Source organism: Culex pipiens, chromosome 3 (genome assembly GCF_016801865.2).
Source record: "Culex pipiens pallens isolate TS chromosome 3, TS_CPP_V2, whole genome shotgun sequence".
In the NCBI taxonomy this organism is placed as follows: Eukaryota; Metazoa; Arthropoda; class Insecta; order Diptera; family Culicidae; genus Culex; species Culex pipiens.
In genome coordinates, this window is record NC_068939.1 from 145,567,614 (window position 1) to 145,595,146 (window position 27,533).

The 27,533-nt window shown below is 43.4% G+C and overlaps 1 protein-coding gene across 8 annotated transcripts in view; it reads right to left on the bottom strand.

Moving 5' to 3' along the window:
• Window positions 1–27,533, bottom strand: part of LOC120417143 (protein winged eye) — a 370,323-nt gene that overhangs the window by 27,859 nt on the left and 314,931 nt on the right. For 7 of the 8 annotated variants that reach the window (XM_052710731.1, XM_052710728.1, XM_052710732.1 and 4 more), the window contains 3 exons: window positions 8,805–8,935; window positions 7,243–7,368; window positions 4,207–4,722 (listed from right to left, as the gene is read on the bottom strand). In XM_052710731.1, coding sequence (XP_052566691.1) covers window positions 4,207–4,722; window positions 7,243–7,368; window positions 8,805–8,935 — 773 coding nt within the window. The remainder of the gene's footprint in view (window positions 1–4,206; window positions 4,723–7,242; window positions 7,369–8,804; window positions 8,936–27,533) is intronic. The other variant, XM_052710734.1, reaches the window with a different exon arrangement.

Genomic DNA, 27,533 nt, shown 5'->3' on the forward strand with positions numbered 1-27,533 from the left:
CTTTACGCCCAGCAAAACTTATCAGTGTTGCCAAGCTCAAAACATACGTTGCCAGATCGATTTAGCAAGCTTAGACCAGTCTCCCTATTTAGGGTCTCTAGTTACGGCCTATTTATAAAACCTACATAGGGGTTCAAGGCTTTATATCTGAATCCTAACAACATCCTCAAAGACTTGATAAAACCTTTGTTAAAACCTAGACTTGATAAAACCTTTGCTAAACCTAGTAAAGGAAAAATGACATTTCATACGTCTTCAAACGTCTGATGCAAAATAGGTTTTATTTTGGCAAAAACAGGGGGATGCTAACGGCAGCCATCTTGGGTGATTGAGATTGATAACGCTCGCAAACTGCGCACAGTGAAAACAAAAATATTTCTTTTTTTAATAATTCAATTTTTGTTATAAGAATTACTTTAGTAAAAGTCAAATTACATAGTAGTTAAGTTAAACGTTTCATGTGATAAAAGTACAACTTTAAATGAGGTCATCGGCCCGATGTGTGCTTAATTATCCCAACATTAGTAGTTTATTTTGCAAAAAAAAATGATAAAAATCACCTCACAAACATACACTAACTTTAAACGTACATTGCGGTAAAATTTTACATAGAAACAATAATTACTTTATTTCCATTTTATGCCTGCAGTTTTTGTACTTTTTTTTACAGTGCGCAGTTGCTTTGTGTTGGTTCCGTAACGAACAGCTGTTCTTTTGTGCTGGAGCCGAAGTTGACATTTCCCTTTTGTTCTGGTGCCGAAGTTGACAGCTTGTGTTGGCTAAGGGCGAGCTGCCTGTAGTGAGATATAGATGTCGCCCCCCTGGGCAAAAATAAGTCTTTGTCTTGGGGAGCGTTCTTTTATTACGTAACGCAGTAGGGGGGGAGGGGGGGTCGGAGGCCGTGTTACGCTCCATACAAAATTTTTAAAATTTGTATGGAAATTTTGTTACGAGGGGGGGGGGGGAGGGGGTCTAAAAGTCCGATTTTTCGCGTTACGTAATAAAAGAACGCTCCCTTGCCACACGATAAAATGGAGATGGTTTGCAAAAATGGCGATGATAAATAATAGATATTGGAGGTAACCAAAATAATTTGAAAGCTTATTTCTCGCAGTAGGTGGCTCAAATTCAGCTGCGGTTGAAATTTTATTGATAAATGTAGGGGTGATAGAGCTAAAAAAATCAACTCGCTTCATAAAAAACATTATTTGTAATCATAGATTTTATAGTGAAACAATATTTTATTGCAATTCTTCGAAAAAAAATGTTCAAATTATAAACATTTGTCGCTATTTTAATTATATCAGAAATTCAGCATAAATGAGTGTTTTCGTAAAATTTAAAACAAATTTCTATTTATGCACTGCTAATTGGCCGCGTTAAAAGCTTTATCAGGAGCTTGTAGTTTAAATTAAGCTTTTTGCATGCCTAACGGCACTTGACAGCTAAAACACCCTTAGTTTTAAAGAAGCATGCGATAAAACCGTTTGGCATGACATTGCCATTGGGTTTTCAAGACTCTCTTGAAACTTTCATAAAACCTTACTGAAAGCCATTTAGCTTTTATTGTCACAAGGTTTTATGTCCGAGGCATAAAACCCTGTTAGAACCTATTAATAAGCTCTTGCTTATTGGTTGCGGTCAATGCCCAAATAAAACTATTAAGCAATCAAGATGCTATCATAAAACCTTAATGAAACTAGATGATGGCTAGTTGGTTTAAAAATGTTACTTGGGTAGGTTCAACAAAATAAGTCTTAAGCTATTATTTCGAATTTGGACCGGGACCCTAGAATCAGTGTTTGAGTCATTCCTGCGGATTTGGACCCTAAAGCCGATATTGAATGACCAAATTTGAGCCGAATGAAGAAATTTCAACTTGTGATAAAATTTCATGAAGTTTGACATTTCACATTCCTAGGTTAAGCAAAATTATTGTTTCGGCCATTCCTACGAATTAGGACTGAGAACCTACAACCGGATTCTAACTTGTGATGAAGTTTCATGAAGTTTGACATGTCACCGGTTCATCAATATTAGTGTTTAGGTCATTCCTACAAATTGGGACCGAGAGTCTGGAACCGATTTAGAATGACCTAACCTGGTCAGACTGACGAAATTCTAACTCGTGAAAGAATGTCCTGAAGTTTGACAAGTAACACGCTAAGGTTATGCAAAATTAGTTTTTAGGTCATTCCTGTGGTTTTGGACCGAGGCCCTGGAATAATCTAATTTGGTCAAATTGAAGAAATTCTGACTCGTAATAAAATTTCATGAAGTTTGACATGAGGTTCATTGACAGTAGTGTATTGGCCATCCCTACCGCTTTGAGATTGGGATCCAGAAACGGTTCCGAATGACCTAATTTAGTCAGGTTATCAGGTTTTGACCAGTGACAAAATTTAATGAAGTTTGACATGTCACATGACTACGGGTTCATCGCGAGTAGGGTATTGGTCATTCCTACGATTTTGGGATCGGAATCTTAGAACCGGTTCCGAATGACCTAATTTGGTCGGAGGTACCGAAATTCGGACGCGGGACAACATTTCATAAAGTTTGACATGTCACAATACTTAGGTTCATCGAGAGTAGGTTATTGATCATCCCTACGGATTCGGGCTCAGAATCTCAGAACCGATTTCGAATGACCTAAATTGCTCAAATTTAATCAGTTCGACCAAGTTGAAGAAAACACTTGATAAATCCCATTCCTTAGTTGTAGTTGCTCAAGCAGGACTCCCGGGACCGACAGGGTTACACGGAGAACCACGCCAAGACAATGGTCACATCGCCGGTGCACGAAACCTGCGGCGAGGTATGTCGTTTGGATTTTTTGCCTCGGAATGGTACTGCATTATTATACGGTAGTAGATGAACCTACCAGCTTTCCAATTGGAAAACAAAGAAATTAAACAAGCAGCACATTAGGCCTGGGTCCAAAAACCTCTTCAGCTGCAAGCGGCTGCAGGATGAATGCATTTTCGCGTTGATGTGCACTGTGGCGATGATGACGGTAATTAAACGTTAATGATAGAGTGGACACAAAGAAGAAGATGAAGTGCGCCAAACTAAAGGGGGACACAATTAGCAACTCAACGATGTCGCAGTGGGGAGAGGACACCTGTGGGAACGGTTCGCGGACAATGAAGTGGATGGTGGAATTTGCATTTTTATTGAAAGTGGAAATTTATTAGGACATTGCAGAGTGCGTTTTTAATGGGGTTTTGATACCGGCAATGATGGACTGGCAGCTGCGGTGGTCGAAGATCAGACTGTTTGGCATTTCTTGGAACATACCTGAGTACGAAGATCCAACAGAACTCCATCAATAAATAACAAATGTTAAACAAAATTAATTTCAACAAAATGGGACAGTCATGTAGTACACTGTTCGAGTTCAAGAGGACACCTCAAGATCTTACTCAAATACATTATAAAGTTCTTAGACCTTGATCTGGTTAGACCAACAACCTCAATATCCCAGCTTTCTCAAACCTCTCCCCACTAAACGTCACCCAGCAAAGGTAAACAAGGCCCAACCCCTCCCTTCCTCTTACATAATTACAAAAGGTTAAGATTTTACGCGATAACATAAACATAAACCTAACTATATGTACTGCAAGCTGGTGCCGCCGCAGCGCTGCGCGCCCTAACGAACTTAACGACTAGACAGTAAAGTATATTTATAAGCGTACAATGTTGGACGAAATAACCAATAACTTAGGACTTAAGAGTGAGCGAAAGAAAGAAAGAGAGAAAACTTGGTGAAATCACAAGCACGCAGAGGCATTGGAGCAATACCGTCGGAATCCAATTGTCACTTTAAGCCTCAAAGTTTGAGGTGGCGCCGTTGAGGTTGGGGTGACCCCGGGTCACCGGATCAAGACAGGTGACAGGTTTACGTCGTAGGTAACGTTCTTCAAAAGTATTTACGTTGTTGGAGCTGGTCGTTTTGAAGTTGATCAATACCATTGATGGTTGTGATCCGTACGGAAGCATGAAGTTTATGTGATTCTCAACCATCAACGGTATTGATCGACTAGTTCTACTTCACGATCACCCTTCCTAGCTCGCGTGCTTGTGAGTTCACCTTAACCTATACGATCTTGTGCGTATGATACAGGACGCGCTAACGCGCTCGTGCCCCCGCTTCGCAAGAAGGTAAACAAACATCCACAGAGAAACGGTCAAACGATCACTTACGTGGAGTTGCTCTACCCACGGGGTCCGCTGACTGTTTCGCGGCGGTGCCGTTACGATAACGCTGCAGTCCGCAGGACGTCGCGATTGCTGGGGTTGCTGCTGCTGCTGCTCCGGGATGATCGGGATCAACGAGAAGGAGTGCAACGAAGCGGTGGTCACCGTGTTGGTGGTCGTCGTCGGGGTTAGTACTTGATCGAGGGTGTTAGTGTTGCAGTTGCTGCTGCTGCTACTGGAGTCGTCTTCCAGTGAGTATCGTAGACGGTGACGGCGACGATGTTGTCGTGCCAGCAGTGAGGTGTTACGAGCAGAGGTACTAGTTAGGATCGGGGGTTGTTGTTCCAGTTGGTGGTGGTGTTGTTGTTGTTGATAGTAATGATAGCGCTGATCTAATCCGTCGGATTCATAGCTAGTATTGGTATGGGTATTAAGGTTACTGCTAGCGTAAGTAATCTGACTGTCGGGACCATTATGTTCGGTCTTTATGTCTAAATTAGTTACGGATGGTACTGGAGGTACCTGAGGTGGAAATAACACAATAACGATAAGAAAATTAACGTACACACGTTATTATTACTGACAACCAGACGCAGAGTTGGGCGACGAAGGTGAGGGTGTTCATGAAGTGCGAGGGGTAAGCTCTTCGTCATTCATGGGATTTCTCTCTCTCTCTGTTCACGCTAGTTTGGGAAGACAAACCCGTGATGCACGACGACAAATTATACCTCACACATCTGTGTGCGGTGCGTAACAGCTGCGGGTCATCACAACGGATTAGACCAATTGGAACTTAAGGCGGTATAATTTTGATAAACGACAAACGAAAAAGAAAACAATTTTGGCACGAGGTATCCTGTGCATCAGAGTTTTACTCTTGAGCAATGAATGGTTCGTGGGAATGACTCAAGGATTCACCCAAGGTGTAGTTTCGTACCGATGATGTCAGATTCTTTTGCTAGGCGATCACTGTGAAGCGGTTCGCTGCGATCTTCGCTATCAAAGGACTGTTTGAGTTAAGATCTGTAAGTTTACCACAGCAACAAACAAGAGGTCGGCCGATTTTGACCCCGACCCGCATAGGTTCAGTTAGTATTGTAGACTACCGTTTTGATATGTTGGTTGGCCTGCGTCTTCCAAGGACTCCTTGTAGTTAAGATTTGTAGGTCTACCGCCGTAACAATTAAGAGGTAGGTGCATTTTGACTTCGGGTCATACCCGTATAGCTTCAGTGAGTATGGTAGACAACTTTTTTGATATGTTGGGGTGTCTTGGGTAATCCAAGGACTTCCTGCAGTAAAGATCTGAGGGTCTACCGTCGTAACAAACAAGAGGTAGATGGATTTTGACCTAAGATCATACCCGCATAGCATAATTGAGTATGGTAGACAATTTTTTTGATATATTGGGTTGTCCTGTTTCCTCTTAGGACTCCCAGTAATGAAGACCTGTGGGTCTGCAACCGCAACAAGCAAGAGGTCGGCTGATTTTGTCTTCGGATCATACCCGCTTAGCTTCATTGAGTATGGTAGACTACTTTGCAGATATGTCGGGGTATTTTGGATCATCCAAAGACTCTCTGTAGTTACTCTATGTAGGTCTAACACCGTAACCAGCAAGAGGTCGGTCAACTTTGACCCCAAATCATACCCGCATAGCATCAGTGAATATGATAGACTTTTTTTTATATGCTGAGGTATCCAAGGTCATCCAAGGACTTCCTGGAGTCAATATCTGTAGGTCTACCGCCGTAACAAACATGAGGTCGGTCGATTTGACTCCGGATCATACCCGCATAGCTTTATTGAGTATGGTAAACCATTTGCAGATATGTCGGGGTATTTTGGATCATCCAAAGACTCTCTGTAATTACTCTATGTAGGTCTACCACCGTAACCAGCAAGAGGTGGGTCAATTTTGACCCCGAATCATACCTGCATAGCTTCAGTGAATATAGTAGACTTCTTTTTTATTTGTTGAGGTATCCAAGGTCATCGAAGGACTTGCTGGAGTCAAGACCTGTAGGTCTACCGCCGTAACAAACATGAGGTCGGTTGATTTTGTCCCCGGATCATATCCGCATAGCTTCAGCGAGTATGGTAAATCATTTGCAGATATGTCGAGGTATTTGGGATCATCGAAAGACTCTCTGGAGTTAAGACCTGTAGGTCTACCGCCGTAACAATCATGAGGTCGGTCGATTTTGACCACAAATCATACCAGAAAAGCTTCAGTCAGTATGGTATGGACTTCTTTTTAGATATATTGGGGTGTTTGGCTCATCCAAGGACTCTCTGGAGTTAAGACCTGTAGGTCTACCACCGTAACAAGGAAGAGGTCGGTCGATTTTAACCCCGGATCGTACCAGCATAGCTTCAGTGAATATGATAGACTTCTTTTTACATATATTGGAGTGTTTTGGTTCAACTTAGGACTCTCTGGAGTTAAGACCTGTAGGTCTACCACCGTAAAAAGCAAGAGGTTGGTCAATTTTGACCACACACATGATACCCTATTATGCTTCAGTGAATATGGTAGACAACTTTTTAGATGTTTTAGCGTATCCTAGGTCATCCAAGGGCTTCATACAGTAAAGATCTGCGAGTCTACCGTCGTAACAAACAAGAGGTAGATTGATTTTGACCCCGAATCATACCCATATAGCTGCTGTGAGTATGTTAGACAAATTTTCAGATACTATGAGATGTACTGGATCCTCTCAGAACTCCCTGCAATGAAGACCTGCAGGTCTATAGCCGCCACAAGCAAGAGGTCGGCTGATTTTGACCCCGGGTCATACCCGCATAGCTTCAGTGAGTATGGTAGACTACTTTGCTGATATGTTTGGATATTCTGGGTTACCCAAGGACTCCCAGCAGTTAGACCGGAAATAATCAAGGGGCTCTATGAAGTGTTGGCAACTTCTAGGAGGATTCAGACATCAATCTTCTAGAAGGTACTAGATCTCTACACCGGGTGAATACTTGGGTTCAGCACAACTAAGGGACAATTCCTACGGGGACCCAACCCCGCGACACTCACCTGGATCTGCAGCGGTTCTAGCGTGCCGTGCTCCCACCTCCCGATGCAGGTTTCCGTCTTCTTGGCAACCGACGTGGTTCCATTGATAAAGTCCGTCTGCGACTGCACGAAGATGCTGCTGTTGGCCTAGTTTGGGGGAGGACGAGAGAGAGGAAGAGCGATCATTAAAACTCTCGATTTTGGCGGGGTTCGGGTCAGACAATTAACACTATTAGCGCGCGGGCCGGCAATTTTCGGGGCTTTTTACCGCCGGGAAATTATCGTTGGCCCGGCCAAATAGGCTCGCTTTGCTGGTTCGGAAGAGGCACGGCAAAACACGCCAGAACTATCAAAAGATCTCTGCTTTTCGAAAAAGTCATGAGTCATGATGCCTAACCCTAACCTTTACAACGCAATGGGTACCCTCTCTCCCTGACGGACGGATGAGCGTTCCGGCCAGACAGATCTCTCCACGCGAGAGCAGCAGGAATTCGACGCTAATGTATTCAAGTTAAACCAGCTAGAAAATTGGTGTGCATTATTTATGTTACTATAATTTATTAGTTTTCTTGCTCGCCCGGTTTTCGGGTGTATTTGAGTGTTTTTTTTTTTGTTGGTTTCGCAAAAAACCTAACCTTAAACTTTCCCGCCAAGGTTAGAAAATCTTGCCCGGCATCCAGGAAGATTAATGTCTCGATGAATTTTCGACTCGTCGTCGTCGTCGTCGTCGCACTCCGAGGAGGGATAATCTATTTTTAATCACCTGCGAGGGATCTCCTCTCGGGATGGAAGGGACACCAGGGGTGCAAGAGTGGTAATGTACGTACCCCATGCAGAGTTGCCTGAATAAACAAGGAGTGACGTACCGTCGTCGTCGACGACGTCTTTGCAAGTGCAAGTTTTGCCTGACCTGCGAGGGTTTCCCTTGGCCGTCCAAGTTGGGATTCGCGATACTTCTGGAAAAACTATGTTCAGGAAGGTCAGGACATCCCGTGCCAAGGGTTCCTACCGTGTGATTATCGATTGATCGGCTCCTTAACGAGCATCCCTTCCCTCTCGCTCGCACACCTCGGGGATCCGGGCCAACTTTTCAACTCATCAATAACCTGGGCCCCTGCTGCCGGAGGAGTTGGCTTTTGTACTGGGCAAACGCAGGTGATTAATGGAACCGCGTGGAATTTGTGCCGACGGTAGCAAATTTATTTTCCAACTAAATGTGGGTTTTTTTCTGTAAAGGTTGGTCTTAGACACTCGTGAAAGTGAAAAGCTTCCGGGCGAAGATGATTAGGGGTTTTCTGGCGTTTCTTATCACATTTTTAAAGTTGTGAGTTGAGAAACTTTAAATTGTGGGAGTCTTTAACTGTAATGGCCTATCCTAGAACTTCACTGAGCATGAATCTCACTGATGAAATTATTTTATTCTGCATACCCCCAGCATTACTATTATAGTGTTATTTGCTTGATATTCTTAGGCAATTCATTAACCTCAGCCTTTTTCAAGGTAATTTGATAATTTCAGTAGTGCATCCAATACGTTCTGAAGATTCTAATCGATTCCGACGATTTCCCCCACGAATACTCACTTGGCTAAAGGTGACGGCCGCGCCGGCACTGTGGAAGTTCTTGGCGACCAGCTCGAGCGGGGTGCAGGGCAGGAACGGCGAGCTAGCCGGGGGCGTGTTATACCCTCCTGCTGCAAACAGCGATTCTGTCACTGTGGAAGAGAAGAAAAGATGAAAGATCAGAAATTAGATTTCGTCTGTTAGCTGCGAGATTGTCATACGTATGTACGCTTTCGTTTTCTACTCATTTCTTGCAAGATTTCCCCCGTCTTGCCAGCCAGGAAGATTATAAATTCAAAATAAATAATAATAAAAGTCGACTCTCAGCTGGATGCTCGGAACCCATATGGAGCGGCTGAGATTGCCAAGTAGTCGTCGTCGTCGAGACGGTGAAGGCTCTCGAGAACGCTGTGGAGTGCACATAAAAAAGGCTATTCGAGGCAACAACAGCAACAAAAAAGTATTAAGAAACACGGAGAAGTAGTTAACGAAGATGGAGATAAGACCCGGATCGGTTCGGAGGAAGGAGTGCTGCCAGACTCGGACTCCACACACTCGCAAGGTATATTATATAACGCGAGGACACGGTCACGACGCGCGAAAAACAGAAGGCGCAAGTTGTGGGTCTTAGGAAACCCGTTTGGGAAATGGGTCAAACCGGCACGAGCGACTGGTTCCAGCATGGTCGTCGTCGTCGTCGCCGCCGTGCGGACAAAGGCTAACATTAGTAAACGAGCTTGTTCTTAATGAAAGGAATTGTGTCGGAAGGATTTGCGGTTTGGGAGTGGGGATTGTCTTGTGAGAAAAATATTGTAAGTTAAGTACAGTACACCCAAACCAGGCTCCACTGCAATTGAATGATGAGAAGGTCTCTGACATTCATTTGTAGCAGTACTACAAAAGGATGATGAGAAAATCTCTCCATCCTTGCAGCTCAGGCGCTCTCACATTAGTTACACAGCTTTACTACTTGACTCTCACCCAGAGTGCTACGGTTTGAATCTTTAGGCAGACCAAAAATAAAAAAAAAACAACAGCATCAATCACAACAATGTAACTCTTATCAGTTTTGTCAGGTCTTCAACATAGAGGACTTCGATATCTCTTTCAAAAAAAAAAAACTTTAAATGCGGTTTTACAGACAAATAGACTCAATTCTCTTTATAAAATCAAAAAAATCAACGATACAAATTTGACAGTTCGGAAACTCACCACGGCAATTCTGAACTCACCACAGTACATTTACTCGCGTTTGACAGGTGCTTGAAACTGAATGCACACATACTACTGCGTTATCGAGGTTTTTAAGCGAAGATGGCGTTCAAATGGTGAACGCCCGAAATGTCAAAATCACGCAGTGGTACCAACATAACGGAAAAAGTGTGCCATGGCATGACAGCCACATTTTTTTTTCTAATGTTGGTGCTACTGCGAGATGATACTATGAGACGCGGGTTCGATTCCCGCCTTATCCACTGAGCTTCTATCGGATGGTGAAGTAAAACGTCGGTCCCGGTTTCTCCTGTCTCGTCAGAGGCGCTGGAGCAGAAATCCCACGTTAGAGGAAGGCCATGCCCCGGGGGGCGTAGTGCCAATAGTTTCGTTTTTTCGTTTTTTGCTACTGCGAGATTTTGACTTTTCGGGCGTTCACCATTCGAACGCCATCTTCGCTTAAAAACCTGGATACGCGTGCAAAAATGATGCACGAAGTGTTTTGTTTACATTTTTGCAACTTCACACTCAAACGTCAAACAAAACAAAATTGTTGCCGGATGATTTTTCCGGATATCCGGCAGCAACTTGTATGGTTTGACGTTTGTGAGTGGAGTCAAAAATGTGGGGTTGTTGCTGCTTGCATACATCAATTATTTTTAGCAAGCAGTATTAACATAAACAAACTTTTCTGCACACTCAGCAAACGTCAAATCAGTACAAATTACTGCAGGATCTTTTTCGGATCTCTTCTGGAAAAGATCCGGCAGAATTTTTACAAGTAATTTCTTCATGTATCAGCCAGTAGAAGGCTTGACTGTAGCGCCATATTGGTTTGCATTGTTAGTAAAACAATAACAAAACAACAAAATATTGTGCCAGGAAAACACAAAAATATAAACAAAACAGCTTCATTTGCATGACAGTTCTATAAAGATATTGTTGTCGTTTTCAACTTCAAAATTTGATCAATCGATCAGTTTTTTCATTGGATGGAATTTACCCTTTGAACTGTTGGGATGGACAACCCTGTTGGCACCATCGAGTTGACCTGATCGGCCGAACTCCTTTTCGAGCCTTGACTGCGCACTGTCAAAGCTGTCAAACAACAACAACAAGTCGCCGCTGTCGTGCTAACTTGGCGCACTTGCATTTAGGACCAATTTTGAGTTAAGAACGCCATTTTGTGCAGCTCACAATGCCACACTTTTTGACCTTAACATATCCCAAAAAATCGATTTCAATTCTGAGATATTCAATAAAAACCGACAAAACTCTCTTTTCATATGAAAGAAGTTTCAATCTTGTCGTGCTATCTTGACGCACCCTGAAAAATGATACATACAAATGATAAATTCGAATGGTAGACTGAACCAATCAAGCTCACATTTGAACAAAAGACGCATTAGATTTTTGGCCACAAGTTGTCAGACCGGTTTGAGAATTTTTAATTTCACTGAACCAATTGTTTCCCAAATTTTGGATCCAATTTTAACAATATCCGAAACGCTGAGTTGATTCCGTCGCCGTCCGTCTAATGCTAATATGGTGCCATAAAAATGCTTGTTTTTCACGTGTGTCTGCCCCTTTTCTGCAAACCGGTCCGCGCCTCAAACCCGTTTCTCGCCCGAACAGCGTTCGTGGAATTTGTAATAAATAGCTTATATGGGCCGTTTTTCCCTCCGCCGCGTCTTCTTTTGTTCTATTTCGCTGTCATTCTGGACAGAAACAGAACCACTTCCACTTGTTCTCGCCACTGCAACGACTCAGCACTTCTCCGCTTCAAGAAGACGCGGTGAGATCTCGAGAGTCACTGGCAGTCCGGTGTCGAATTTCTTGAGCCGCGCCGCTGTCAGAATTTTTTGACGTTTCCCCGCACCAACCTTCTCTGGTCAAAGTTATTTTTCAATTAAATTTGATCCCTCGTTCTTCGACCGACACGTCAGAAATGCACTTCATCCCATCAGGATTGAACTGATGTGTAGTGGGGAGTGGGGATTCTTCTACGACTTATGAGGGTGCATTCTTAAGGCTCTCAACCCTCATGGTTTCTATTTTCTGGGATCTCCACTGTTTATCTACGAGCCCACATCTCAAGGATCCCAAGGTCTTTGTTTACACTCACAACAGTGTAATAAAATGATACCGGGACGAACTTTTGGAAACTAAATAGAAATCGTTATCGTGTCTACCTTCACTCCCTCTAGTCCGGCTTCCAAGAAGTCCCTCAACCACCTTTTGCGTCCGCTTTGAGCGTAGTATTTGTCCTCCTTCCCTTTGCTACACGTTCAGATTTCTCTGTGTATTTAACGAGAATGTTTTGTTTATCTTCCTAAAGACGGGGCCCCCTTCCGAACCTTCCAAACTCTAAGGACTTGCTAACAATTGCCTCTTCCTTCGCCTTCTCCAACGAGGAAGATAGTGACAACTTGTTTCTTTCCTTCCGTGTTCCGGGACCGCTCGGCCACTCTGTGGCTTCGGAATCTGAAACAATTGTGGCTTTCCTTCGGCGGTGAGGGGACTTTCTGAGATATTCCAAAACTGTGCAAGAAGAATTGGCTCTGGGATAAGGTTGTTATAAATTTTGCAGATAGCATCTTTATCTTCTTGAAGCTGGACGCATGGTCCGGGTCTTGGCCGGACAGGTTCCGGGCAAGAGTTGAAAAGCCGGTTTTGAATAAGTGAATAGTAGTTTGTGTGCAAGTCATAACCTAAATTTATTGATTTATGGGGGCATAGTCCCGTCGGCAGATCTCAAAGTGCCTTGCGTGTATCTCTTAATCGAGCTGGCTTGTATAGAGAGTGAGAGAGCGAGCTTTGACGTTGAATAATTCATCCTTCCAAGATTTATACCCAGCCATAGAGATGGGCAACAGTTCGTGGAATTTATGTTTTCGTCGGGCTCACTCAAATGTGTCTCAAATTTGCTTCAAACTCCGAAAATCCTTCCCCCTTAACCTCCAAATGGAAAATCGCTACCAACTTTAATAAACCCACCACGTGGCGTCGTACCGACACGTGTGCCAATTTAGCTTCTTCAAATGCGTCCCCATAGAACTGTACATGACTATGATCGATATTATCATATACACTGCAGCCATTTGATGACCTAATTAAGGGGTGAGGGCGCGCGCGAACGTGTATATGGTAATTATGCCATCGGATCTTCCGGGCCTTTAAAGGGGTAGTTTCAAGCCGGTGAAACCGGAGAAATTGTCGTAACACAAGCAGGGGGTGGGTGTCGGTGAAGTCATGGGCGAGGAGGTTTGAGCTTCAAAGGATGAACTCTCTCTCTCTCTGGAAACACCGTTTTCAGCGTAACTTATTTTTATTCAAAAACAGTTTATTTTTTCGAAAAACCGGTCCGACAACTTGTAGGCAATCACATTACGCATCTACTGTCCAAATATGAGCTTGTTTAGTTAACTCTAGCTTAAGTTGTTGTCTTTTTTGTAAGAGGTTTCAGGACGCCTTGAAATGCTCGTATGTTAATCTCACTTAGAAATTGGAACCTTTTAGAAAAATCTAAGCTCGAAATTTTGTAGGTTCTATCTTTACCTTCAATATCATGTATAAAAGTCATACTTTACTTGAGAAATAGTTAAGATTCTATCTGTTTTCGATCCCATACTATAACAAATAGATAATAATAGAATCTGCATCTGTCAAACGCCGTTCTAAAAGTAAACAGTTCCCTACAACCCACATCAAATTACTTACCCAAACAGCTGTTACAATTCGCGTTGTGGTCACCCCAAGCGAACCCATCATCAATTGTACCTGCACGCTTGTTTTGGTTGTTTGTTTTGCGGTGAGCACTTGCACCGTTAATTATCTGCCAGAAAATTGTCCCGAACTTCCGTGCAGCGAGTCCCAGCCGGATATCGAACTCCGCGGGTCAAAGTTTAAACTGGTTATTCAAAACTAGACGAATCCAATTCTGACAACAAACGCTAGCTGTCAAACGCAGCGCTGCTGCGACGTTTGACAGCTGCTCACCTCTCTCGCGCTACACCACCTTGCGTGCCGTTTCGTTGGCCGGAAGTGGTCATTTAATATCTTTTCCACGGCGCAACTTGGCATTTGTGAGGGAGGACATTTCGAAACAATATGAAATTTGATATTCGCTTTGTTTGCGTGTACGAGGGGCACGTGTACTAGTGTGGGATGTTTGTGGAACTAAAGTGGTTTCGCGCGCGCTCTCTTCACCGCGTTCATCTCTCTTTGTCCTGCGGGTCGCGCCGTAACAAACGATGCGATTCATATTCTATTTATCAAACATTGTTTACATGTTTGGATATTTAATTGTATGTAAATTAAAGGGATAGAAATCGCGCCATCGTGATGTCATGGTCGAGGGAGGGAGGACGGGGAAATAGTTATTAGCTTGGGTTGGAACAGAGCCGAGGGGAGCGCCAGTTGCCATAAAGTTGCTATAAAACGCGTGCGAAGAACTGTCAAATTGTTTTTTTGCGGGTTTGGGGACCCCTCGGCGCTTTATTGGCAGATTATTTATTCATTCGCATTAGTTTCCGGAGGAGAGGTTATGTTTACCGTTTTGGAGTGCATGCATTATCCTCTGATTTGTGATGATTTACGCGTTTAGATAGTGCACTCGGCGGACATCATTATCCGAGCTGATAATTTAGCGTGGAATTCTGGTATAAAGAGAGGGGAGGAGGCTCATTTATTAATGAGCGAGCTTCATTGAATATTTGATACCGGAAATATTTCAAAACATATTTGCATGTGAACCTGGAGATATTTTCCAACTATAGACAACAGACGAGAGTTTTCCAAAATCTCACAGATACGTTGAATTGACTAAATAAGTGACCAAGAGAGAGCTGTCAAAACAACGCCATCACTATAAACTGTGTAGGAGGTATTAGACTATGACAAACAAACAAACTCGCACTTTTTGACAGTTTGACAGTTTGCCTGCCTTTGTTTGCCGAAACGTCGTCCATAGTCTAATACCTTCTTGAGATTACGCGAAACTAATTCCGATTTAAATTAACCGTTTTCGTCAGTAAATAAACTCTGTTTATTCGAGTAAACGTGAAATTTGATGATAAATGGTGCCGGAATTCGCGGAGACACCATTATCTAAATTAGCAAACTCGCACAGAAAATTCACGTATTAAATGCAAAAATTTACAGCGCCACATGGTTATATTAATGGTTGGCCGATAAGACGACGGCTTCATTAATCAAACGCGGTATCAGTTTTTGGTGAAGAGCCGCAGCAGTGGGTTCCCATTTTGCAGCCACGTGATTAATTGGGCGATAGTGTGCGTGCGTGTATTTGTGTGCGGTTTTGTGGTGAATACATCAATCGTAAAGTCTGACAAATGCCACCACAGCTGTGGAGCTCCGTCGTCGGGAGTTGCCAGCTTAATTGAGGTGGTTTCCATTTGTTTTGCGGTAATGAGGAAACTGTCAGTTTTGGTAGCATCAAAGTGCGGGGATATTGGTGGTCATTTATCATATTTTTGGGTTAATTACTCAAATTGAAGCGGAAGCCGACTCAAATGCTCAATTTTACCGAATTTTGAACAAGTTTTAACTAGTTTCAACACGATTGAACATTCGAAGTTGATTCTGTGCGTTAAACCAATCTTATACCCGTTGGCCGGCAACGAAATTATGGGAAAGTATAGTTTTGTGCATAAACAATGCTGCCTTCATTTTTTTTGAATCTGTTTGACGTATTGATCTGGATATCAATAAAATATTTCAAAGCAAAATCTTTATTCGAATAATTCCCATCAAACTTTTCCGAAGCCAGGAACCCCCACAAGCAATTGTGAGCATTTCCTTCGGGATTATGCAAAACAGATCGAACTACCTTTACTGTCCTCATATGCACGGCAATCCCTCATCGAATGTCTCGCCCAGAAGCCACAAAGCGAAATAAACTCGATTTATTATGCATCCCACGTGCCACACCGCTGAGAGGGCTCCTCTCTGGAGCCACCACTTCGATCCCGCTCTATTCCCAATCTATGCATGGCATTATTACCGTAACCCTTTTCTCAGGGAAGACACACACGAGCCTTAAAGGTTGACAGTCTCCTTCTTGCTGCTTGGGGCCCACCCCCGATGAGTTATCGCATTCAAATTGAAATCTAGACGAAAAACAGCAAAACCATCATCATCCCGGGCCCGTTTAGCACAACCAAACCGGACCCTTGCAGTACTTTCATTTACTGCAACGCAAACATCAGAACTGCATGCAGTTCACCGTGGGTGAACTTCCAGAGTAGATTATAAATGTAAATTAGAAGAAGAATGCGCATTCTGTGACACGACGTCACCGGTCCAAACGTCCCACAAACGGAGGCTACACCCAAACGAGGATGTTATGGTGTGCAGAAGATTGAAAAATCTTCAAAAACTGCGTCTTTCCGATTCAGCGTGCGCGCTTTTCGCGAGGTAAACAAACAGCTGTCAGTTTGCTCTACATTTTTGTTGTTGTCGGCCCTACAACCAAAAATTACGCCTATTTCTTATAGGGTTTTGCAAATTTCTATCCTGATCTGACATCCAGCGTTCGGGTGTGCATGGTTCCCGAGACTACCGATTGGGAAAGCTGCAAGGTCCAGTGCCGTACCGTCGTGCAGCTGCATCGCTCTAGCCTATAGGTGTCTCATTTGGTATTCAACCCGCTCCCGACTGCTGCATCGCAGCAGAACCTTCAGGCTTGGCTGCACCCATTTTGCTGCAAGGGACAATAAATTTGTGCCAACTTTGGGCAAGGATCGGTCATAATCGTCGTCGTCGTTGACGTCGGTAGCTCGGAGGAATATATTTAATTTCACAGGGACGTTCCCGGGGACTGTCCCGGGGAATTGCATTTAATTTCCATCATCAACCGGGCAGTTTGTTTTGCGTTGTTTGCCAATCCGTCGGATGCAGTCGGTGTGTGCCCTATCTCGCCACCGGACCAGACCAGGAGGTCCCAGAGCACCACACAATTGGACTACTTAAAATATTATTTGTTGACTCTTGATTGCTCAGCAGGAGCGCGGAGGAGTACCGGGACGGGTTCAAGTGTCCACATTTAACCCGACACACGCACACGCGTGTGGGTTTGTCGTGGTCTCCGGTATTCCGGTCACATCTATGAGCACAGCGCTCGAGAACCATAAGTCATCACCGGGTCGACGGAGTGAGCCTTTTTATTATGAATTCAGCTGCATTTGAATGGAATGTTTAATCTATGCAAACATTTCACTCCCTGGATCTGGCAGGGCCTGCTGCGGTGGGCCTAGACGTCATTAAAATGCAATGTCGATGCGGTGAGTGTTTTTGGGGCGGCGGACACGGCAATGACCGGTAGGTATGTATGTCGTACGGGCCATAAATTTGTACATCAAATTGCAGTTATTCAGAAAATTTGTCTCCCCATCACGACTCATCTGGTCCCTCTTTCGAGGTGCAGGGATTATCACGTGGACAAATGAGCGAGACTTTTGGTGCATTTTAGGTTGGGTCGTGAGTGACATACAGCGAGAGAAGAATCTTCATCAGAAGAGTTTCACGGAGCACTCACTGAGACACAGAGATAAAAATTCGGCAAAGATTTTTTTCTCTCTAGCTCACTAATTTGTTTATGTTTTGATAATAGAGACACGGAGTGATGCACTCATACTAATGCAAACCGTGATGATGCGTACCTATGATTAAACAGCCTTGTCGTAAAACGCAAATCAATGAGCTGTCACCATTGAGATATTTAAACAAAAATCGTTTACTCTTTGATGACACTTTTGAGAGTTTGGGAGAGATTTGGGGTTACGACCAAAGAGTTCTGTATCAATTCCTGATCAAATCATTTTATTTCTCTTTGAACATGTACTAGTTGAATGAGTCTTCTTGAAACATGCAAAGCATTGTCCGGAAAAGGGTTTCGCATTTCGAATTAAGACGAGAATGAAAACAAAAAATTCAAAACAATTTCTTCCACTTGCAAGAACACCACTTGAGAGTTGTTCCGTCTCGTGTTGCTACGCATGCAAATTAAGTCATAAATTTGTCAACTTCAATTAACTGCACCGTTCATTAGGGAAAAACCTCCATTAGATGGCGAGTCTCGAGTCGTTCCACAACTCGTACACTCTCGAGCTCTCCTCCCCAAGCAAAAAAACAGAACAAATCTCAAGTACTCACTCTCGTTCCGGCGTTCCCTCAATTTTGAAGCATCTTTTCATTTTCCGGTTATTACAGCAAACATTTTAATACAATCCACCACCCCGGGTCTTCCCTCTTCCAACCTCCTCACCAAGTCGTATTTATAGCAAACAAATAATAGTTGCTCCGAAAAAGGCCCAATTTCCTCCTCCTCCTCGGGCCACGATGACTTGCCTTTCTACTGGATGCTGCTGCCATCATCATTAAACTTCTCTAATGAATGTAATCATCCTCATTCAATTTCACTCACATTTGTGAGCGAGTGAGCGCCCGGGCAAAACAAGACGAGGTCGGTGCAGGAAAAGCATCTCGTCTGCAAGTGTAATTGAATTTTACTCACTTTTTTTTTGGGTTTGCGAAAATTGTCTCGGGCAATGAGTTGAAAATCTTTGTGAAAGAGTGAGATTTTTGAAGGAATTTTTCATCGCGTGATGATCACTGAGCGATTTGAGCTCACCACTCTGTCAAAAAAAATCATTTTTGATCATCACTGAATCAGAAAATGTCACCCTTGGAATAGTGAGTAATAAAATGAGCCGAAAATAAACAGCACTTCACTGATGATCACTGAGCAATTTTCGTACACCATTCTAACCGAATCATTCGGTGATGATCATCACTCAGTAATCAGCGATGGAAGAAACTTCATAAAAAAATCATTTGACGCTCATCAAGAGAAAAATCGAAAGAGAACACGGCTCTCCTCTCTCGCGAACGAAAGATCATCTAGATTGTTCGGCCACCGAAACAATGATTTCACTACAACATTTGCAGGTGTAACGTTACACGTCGAAAAATTACTTGTCACTTTTCGTAGATGAACAATGCTTGTAAACAAAACAAAAAAAATAGACTAGGAATTTGGACAGGTATGATTTTCGTGACGTCAGGAATGAACTCAAATCACTCTAAAGTTCATTTTGTGAGTGACTTTAACAGTTTGGCCTAGTTTGACAGCTACATTGTCCCCAGTTTTCTGTGGGAGAGAAAAGGAGGCGAATACTTTACGAAAATCATACCTGTCAAAAATCCTAGCCTAAATTTTTTTTCGCGAGTTGATTTTCTCCTCTATTGAGACTCACAAAAAATCTGCTACTGATTGACTTTTTTGATTTTTTCGAAAGTTCGAAATCGATTTTTTTCTGCGTGTTTCGTCTCCGCTTTCTTTCGTGGGTGAGACGTAGTTTCTGAACGAACCCTTAGCTCAGTAATGGTGACGTAAGTGATGAGTGATTTTTACCTTCTCATCGTTACGCGATCATCACTCTACCAGAGTCTTTCGAGGAAAGAGAATGAAAAATTTCAAAAAGGAAACAGCGAGAGTGAATTAGCGACCAGAGAATTAACATCAAACAGTGATGATCACTGAACGCGATGATCAGTTATCTTGACGTAAGTGATGGGAAGTGTTCACTCTGCCAAAATTGTGAATTTGTTGAGTGAAGTTTTGTTGAAGAATTTGGAGCCCTTTTAATCTCCTATTATCAGAAAACGATAAAAACGATAAAAAAGCACGATGCAGCAAATGATCATCCTTCAAAGAATGATATTTTTTTTAAAACGCACGAGTTTCTAATCCCTCTAATACTTCCGATGAGCAATGAGTGATCTACAAAGTAATCCAATTGACCGTGCAAAGATGTTAATTACGGTTGAACTAGAGCGCCCGGGTTAACGCGGCTGGCGCCACCGTACAAACTTATCGTGCATGTGAAGTAGAGCCTGAACGCGGGATGCTTCACCGGTTGACCTTTGCGTTTCCCACCTGTTTTTTTTTTCGCTGAATCTATGAAGAGATTCAAGCAGAAACTTGCAATTCAAAGCCCCTCCCCTTGATATGCATAATTGCACGGTGGCGCTGTTGCTGGTATTTGCATTTTTATGGCTTTCTGAAACATTGTTTCTAGCAACACTGGCGTGCGTTATTTTTTTAATGTTTTTGTTTTTGCGCGCTGCAACCGGTTGGCATGTTTTAGGCCCATTTTAAAGTGGCTTTTCAAGCTGCTGCTGCTGCTAATTAGTAACGGTTCAGTACGGATTTCGCGCGCTCTCACAGTGATGATGATGACGATGGTACACACCGGTACATTATGCACCACCGAGGGGTAATATATTGATTCCATAAATTCATTAAAATCCCATTAAGGGAAGAGTGAACTTACGAGTGCAATCCAATATGGGCTTGAACAAGCCCGATGAAGGTTTGAATGAGTGGAAGAAACATGTTTGAAATGAAAGGTTGCATTACTGAAAAACAAAATTAATTAAGTCTTTGACAGTTGGCATCAAAAGCTCTTATTTTGAAATTGTTTGACAGTTTCAGTCTGCACGGTGAAGATGCTCTTAGCGTTGAATCAGGGTATCTCCACTAAAGGTGCATTTTTGGTGTCGATAACTCAATTTAAACTTGCACGGTGGGGATGCCCTTAATCCTGTATAAGAGCACCTCCACCAGAGTGGTCAATTGGATTTCGCTTGGTCGGGACTTCAGGTTAGGGCATCTCTGCAGCTTGTTAAAAAAGTTAAATTCAATTGGATTTTGCTCTCTCTACCGCTTTTAAAATTTCAATTCTGGGGTTGTTTCGAAACCAACATTGATAAACCGTAATAGTGCAAACTACCCGCATCCACGTGTCCTGCAGGCCTGGAGTGTCCTCTTGTTCCAGACTGCTGATAACGAAGCAATTTCCCATTTTAATTAAAATGCGCCATTTTCCCGCTCTACTCCCGTAAGTCTCGCGTTGAAGCGGGCTCGCTACCTAAACACGGAACGACCGCTGCAACGCGGGTTCCACCAATCATCGCCGGAGTTATTAATGAAAAAAGATAATATTAATGTAGTTACATTAATCATATTATCAAGTCCCGGTGGGCGACCAGCCGGGATGTTCACTCCGCACACACACGTCGGTTAGGTGCGCAACAAATGGCCTCCCCGAACCCTCCAACCCACGAAATATTCGGATATTCCCCAACTCTCTTCCCACCAAGAGCAGCAGTTCATAATCCAAACGACGGAGCTGCTGCTGCTCACCGAGCATGTATTTAGAGCTGTTCACGAGCCGCGTCTACAACCCCTAATTACTTGGTCATTTCACTCCCGCCGGAATTCCCCCGTCGGAGTCGCTCTTCTCGCCTGGAGGCCACTCATATCCTGAAAAGCGCGGATATAAGAGCGGCGGAGCGAAATTGAGTTGTACATTATCGGTAATTGCGAAAGTCATTAACCGAGGCATCGAATCGATTTTTACAAGAATTGGGGCCTAATGGATGCGCTAAATGCGCGCGGTTGCGAAAACGAAGCTGCGTAGTGCAAGAGTTCCGTCGAGGCAGGTTCCGCTTCGTGGCCCGTTGACAGATTGTTGCAGAAGCGCATTGATTGGGGTGTTCTTGCGGGTTCAAGTGGTGTGTAATCAGCGGTTCTTGAAGGGTTCAGAACATTAAATTAGGGCATCTCCACCGGTAATTCTACCAGCGACTTGCGAATCAAGAGATGAGTAGGCATCTCCACTGGTAGATATCTTTGGTGTCGCTATAACATTAGCGCATCTCCACCGGTTGATTTCTTTGCCAAATAAAATGCAACGGAATACGAACAATCCACTGGAAATGCAATTCTTAGATCTATCAGAACATTAAATTAGGGCATCTCCACCGGGCACATCTGTTTGGCGTCGAAAATGCTACGAAAATGCAAGCGAAGCTGTAGAAATGTCATAATCGGATTAAGGGCACCTCCACCGCTGGATCCATTTTGGTGTCTATAACACAACGGCGTCAAAACTAACACGGTGGAGATGCCCTACCGTTACAACTCAATCTAATTTCACGCGGCGTAGACGCGCAGGTGCGTTGCGTTGCGTGTGCCGTCGTGTCCACGGAACATTAACTTGCGAATCGCGATCGTTTCACACGGGTCATAAACTTGGAATTCGCTCCCCCCCCCCCATTAGAATAGGGTGGTGAAAGCTCGACTGATAACAAGCGGCTCAACCAACACCCTCGAATCAACCGTTGGTCCATTCGTTTGGTCAATTCCGCCGGACAAAACAGAAATTAATGAAATCTATGATTGATCACGTAGCAATTCAAATTTAATTTTTCTTAAGAGCGTGTACTTATGTTCCGTCGGCGTTCGCTCGACCACGTTTTTTCATCCCGTGCTGGTCCATATTCTTCCGCCAAGTCATGCTCAAATGAAGCACCGGCAGCAGATTGATGCCCCTCATCATTTGGGCCAGTAATCACCTTCGGCATGGTCTCCGGCACGTAGCAGCCGCAGCGATAACGAATGATGTCCGAGTTGAGGGGTAGTGTGGGGAATTTATTTCTTTCACCCCTCAGGACATTTTCGCCACATCAAAGGACCGGGCTCTTCTTGAGAGGAAGCAGCAGCAGCAAGAAAAAAAAAGACATTTCGTGTCACCAGCAAAGCCATTCATCTCGCAGGCGGAGGCCATTTCCGGCCAAGATGCGTGCAGGACTCGGGAAGTTCCGAAAAAGGGTCACGGACAGTGCAGTGTTGCAAAAATGCGATGAATAAAATCATGTTTGGGTTAAAATTGAAGACAAATCGGCTCATTAGGCCATCTCCACCAGCAGTAGTCAAATATGGCATTTGTCGTTTTCGATATTCTCGAGAACATTTTCACTTAACGAGTACAAACTGTCAAACTATGCAGTCGTAGCATCTTGTATGATTTTCTAGGGCATCTCCACCGACAATTCAAAAATCGGAGTCAACTATAGTTATTGCTACTTTTAGGAGCATCTCTACCGATGGTATATCGAACTGTCAAATTCTGCTAAAAAAACATAAAAGTTTGCAGAGCATCTCCACTGATATTAGAGCATCTCCACCGACAGTTTAAAAACAACGTCAACTTTTGTTATTGCTACTCTTAAGAGCATATCTACCGATCGAATGTCGAACTGTCAAATTCTGCTAGTGTTGCATCAAAATACATAAACGTTTGCTTCTTAGGGCATCTCCACCGTCAGCTTTAAAAAACGTCATCTGTCGTTAATGCTACTTTTAAGAGCATCTCTACCGACCGAATCCGAACTGTCAGATTCTACTGATGATGCATAAACACGATTAAAGGTGACTTCTTAGAGCATCTCCACCGGCAGTAATAATGTAAACTAAGTTACCAAGGGCATCTCCACCGTGACAAAAATCTTTCACATCGCTGCTCGACCTCCTCCAAATCTTGACCACCATAAATCGGCCCATAACCGCACGAAACCCCGTCGATGGCGCAAAACGATAACTCATTCCTTTGTGGTTTCCGGAGCACACACTCGACTAGAGCAAATTTTGATGTCTGTGCAAAATCTTCCCCTCCCCCTACAAAAACGATAGGATATTCATCATCCCGACGTAACGGCCTCGTAACGCCCAGTCGCACCAAATATCCTGTTCCGGCTGTGCACACAACTGATCAAACGCACGACGATTGTTTCATTGATTTTCGATTTGACAGGCTATCGCTTGCAGGGAGAGGTAGGCTAGGGCAAAATACACAATTTATTTAATTTAGACCAAAGTACGGAACGCCCCGGCAGGTCAGTCGCAAATGTTCAAGTCATCGAATTTTATTGATTCCTTCGGTGTGGTGGTAATCAATTTTCCAGGCCACGCCTCGATGACGATCTGGCCTGGCGCGCTGCTGCGGTTCCGGTTTCGAGTTGCACTTTGGGTTTGATGGTTTTGTTCTTGTTTTGAAGTTTTCCACGTTTATTTCCACGTCCGCGAGAGGGCGCTTTGAAGTTTTTGTTGGAGGATAATTATGTGTGCGGGTTTCTTTGGGTTGGAATGAGTATTTAATGGACGTGAAATTAAAACCCTACATCGATCGAAAACCGATACGAGATCAATATACCTTGAGGGCTTAAACGATAAAAACGAAAAGTTCATTTATGATCATCAAAAGGACATTGGAAGCTTGGTTTTACTGAAAACGATAAGAAAACCCTAAAACTAACAAAAAATTTAAAAGGTCAAATAACCTTAAGAGGTTAAACGATAAAAACGAAAAGTTGATTTGTTATGGACAAAGGACTAATGCAAGCTTAGATTGACTTCAAACGATAAGTTTAAATAAGAGAAATTCATAAAACAAACAAAAACCGACACTACATAAATCTCTCTTCAGATGTTAATCGATAAGTTTATTTGTTATGGACAAAGGTACATTGCTCGGGTGAGTTTTCAAAAAGCCGTAAGAGCCATTGGTAAATAAAGCCCTTTTTGCATCGGTATTCGACCTACTTACGATAAACCAATTTAAAAAAAATGCTAGAGATTGTTTATCTACACGTCTTTCAAAAAAACGAAAATTAGTGTCGGAGGTCACTGAAAACGATAAGTTTAAACATGAAACAATAAGAAGGGATGCATTCCAGTTGATAGCAAAGCAAAATAATCTTATATGGTGCAAAAAACAACAATCAGCGCAATTGAACGGAAAACGATATGTTGAAACAATGGCGCGAATAATGAGCACTTATGCACCGAGTAAAATCAGCATTCAGCATTCATGACGTCGAAACACAAACAAAATTGGTGTCAAGTGACCATAATTACGCTCACGAAAAAAGATTAATTTTCATTTAAATATGCCTGCGAGGCTCATTTTTCGACAATTCCGGCGTTCCCTTTCTCTTATCGTTTTGAATTTTTCGCGCCGGTCATAGGCGTGCAATGAATTATTCAGATTGCTTATCACAGAGTGCAGTCGATGCCGGAGAACGGGAAATGTACGAACATCGAGAGCAGAAACTGGTAAGCATTTCTATCGTGATTGCCGCGAGCGCAACATAAAACCAACCCGTCTGATTGGAAGCATCAACTGTGGGTTGTTTGCTGTCAGCGTGAGGTTAATTATAATTAATTAAAACAATTAACAATCCATGCGTGCTGCAACGTGCCCCAGGGTAAGACCCCCGTAACTACAAGGTATCGATTTTCAAAAGCCAGTCGTTGATTAATTACGGCCGTCTGTCAAAAGTGATCGTTTATCTGTCATTCGGTGCGGGATAAATGGGCTGATCAACGAAACTTCCATTTCATGTTGTTTTGAAACTCGCAAAAGGAAGCCATTCGAGCTGAATTTATCCACCGTCAAAATAAATCTAAACAGGATGCGCCCGACAGGGTGCGAACCAGAAGCGCTAGATGGTAAACAAAAACACCGAATTAATTCAACGTTTCTTGACGGTTTCGTCGTATTTCTCCGTTTACCAAAACAACTCTGCGGCAGTAACTAAATGTACTGTGTCGTTTCTTTGAAGTCGCGACGACGATAGTTTGGCACCGAGAGAGAGAGATCTGCTGCCGACGGTTCGCCATTTATCGTTTATCTGTCAAATGCAAACTATGCCGCACGCGGCGGCGCCATCTGCGATCTCACACTCCTTTGCGCCAAAACAGCCTCCTCCATTCATTTCTATCGTGTTCGCTCCCGAACACAAAACGAATTCTTCTCTCACTCTTGCTCAATCGGTGTAATTAATTGAATACATAATTACGGCAAGAAATTAAACAGAAGCTTCTACAAATTGTAGTTTCTGTGCGCGTTCCTCCTCCGCCTCCTTCCATCGAGTTTCACGATGATTGCTTCTCGCTACCGACGACGACGACGCTCACGTCAAAATATGAAAGAAGAAAACGTTTTCGCCGTTTGCTTCTTCTTGCGCTTCCCGCCACATGTTCTACCACCATCATCGCACACACACAGTCAGCCACCACTCACGCTGCCGTTATCCGTGCCGGCGTCGTACCGCGCTCTAGTTTGCTCCGAAAACATATGTTTTGGTCATATTTCTTCGGCCTTTTTGTTGCCTTCAAGTTCGCCGACGGCTTTCTTTCCGAGCGGAACTTGTAAACAACGCCGGAGCGGAATTCGTCAATGTCATCGCGCTTATGGCGGCGAAACGATAAGTTTTGACAGGTTCGAAACGTTTGCCATAATGGTGGAGGTTTGTCGAAACGATAAGTTTTTGCTTGCTATGCACTTTGCATGACGTTTGCCATAAAACGATAAGTTTTGACAAGTTTCAGATTTCTTCCGCTGACGTCACCGCGTGCTTCGCATTTATCGTTGCGCTAAGCAGCCGGCATCAATCTGTCTTAAAGCGGCTGCCTTTCTCTGACATAATTACTTATCCCAGCAGTCGAGTTCTGCAGTGCACCGTGGCAAGCAAACAAGTAAAGTACGCGGTCTCTCACCCGCATTAATTAGCGTCGTTCCGCTCCAAATGTGGCCCCCGTGGGATTAGCGCTCGCGGCAACTTATCGTTTACCTGTCAAATTTGCATCGTTGACAGGATTTTAAATGATTCGGCATTAATTTGAGAACCTCTTGGGTTGCTCTAATCCTTGGCCGATATATTTACTTCGATTGAAGATTTTTCAAGAGGGACGGGGGTCGTCCAAGCTGCAACGGACATAAATAAAGCGCAGTTGGCCCTTTTTTTTCGCATGGGGCTGTCACCCTTCACGGTCCGAGTATAGGAGTGTGACGCAAATTTATGCTGCATGGGCAATTTGGCGCCCGGCGTCGGAAAGAAATCGGTTCTGGCAAAGTCAGTACATTTTTTTTGCATGGTTTTGATGACCGCAGCAACGGCAATCTGACGCCCGGAGAGGACGGGAGTCAGTTCAATGTCAATTTTGGCGCAAACAGCAGTTTTTGGGGACACCACGTGCAGCAAGGATTTCCGGGGAGTTTCGACGGGGAAGTTATGATTTATGATTGTCCGGTTATTGAAAAACAAGGGTTATGATTAGAGGTGTAGCAGGTTTCCAGTTTGACAGATATCGACTTTCGTTGAGCTCTGCTTTAAAAAGTATCGTTAATTGTCAACGTTGACAGTGCGTTACACGCTTGCCAAAAGCAACCATTTTTTCTGTTTTACATACTTTTGCTGTCAAAAATGTCAGGCACACAAAAGAACAGCTGATTATGAGTTAAACTCACTTTTGCTGCAGGGGCTCGCAGAGCAAAAACAAAACAATAAATCAACTATGCAATCTATTTTGTCAATTTGAAAGCAATTGTTCAGCAACTTTCCTGCCAAACAGTCCGAATTCCTCCATATTTTTTTATCAAACGACTCTTGCGACCAATTATCACATTTATTGTCACCGTCCGTTCCGAGACTCACAGACAACTGGCAATCTCCTGCAACTCCACAGGTGGCGCCACCTCTCTCACTGTCCACTTGTCTGTGAGCCCATCGATAACGCGGCTTGATCAACGAGTTCTCGGGGAATTTCGCCGCCGTCGGCGAAATGGCCTTATATAATAATGACAATTATCGTAAAATAAATAATAA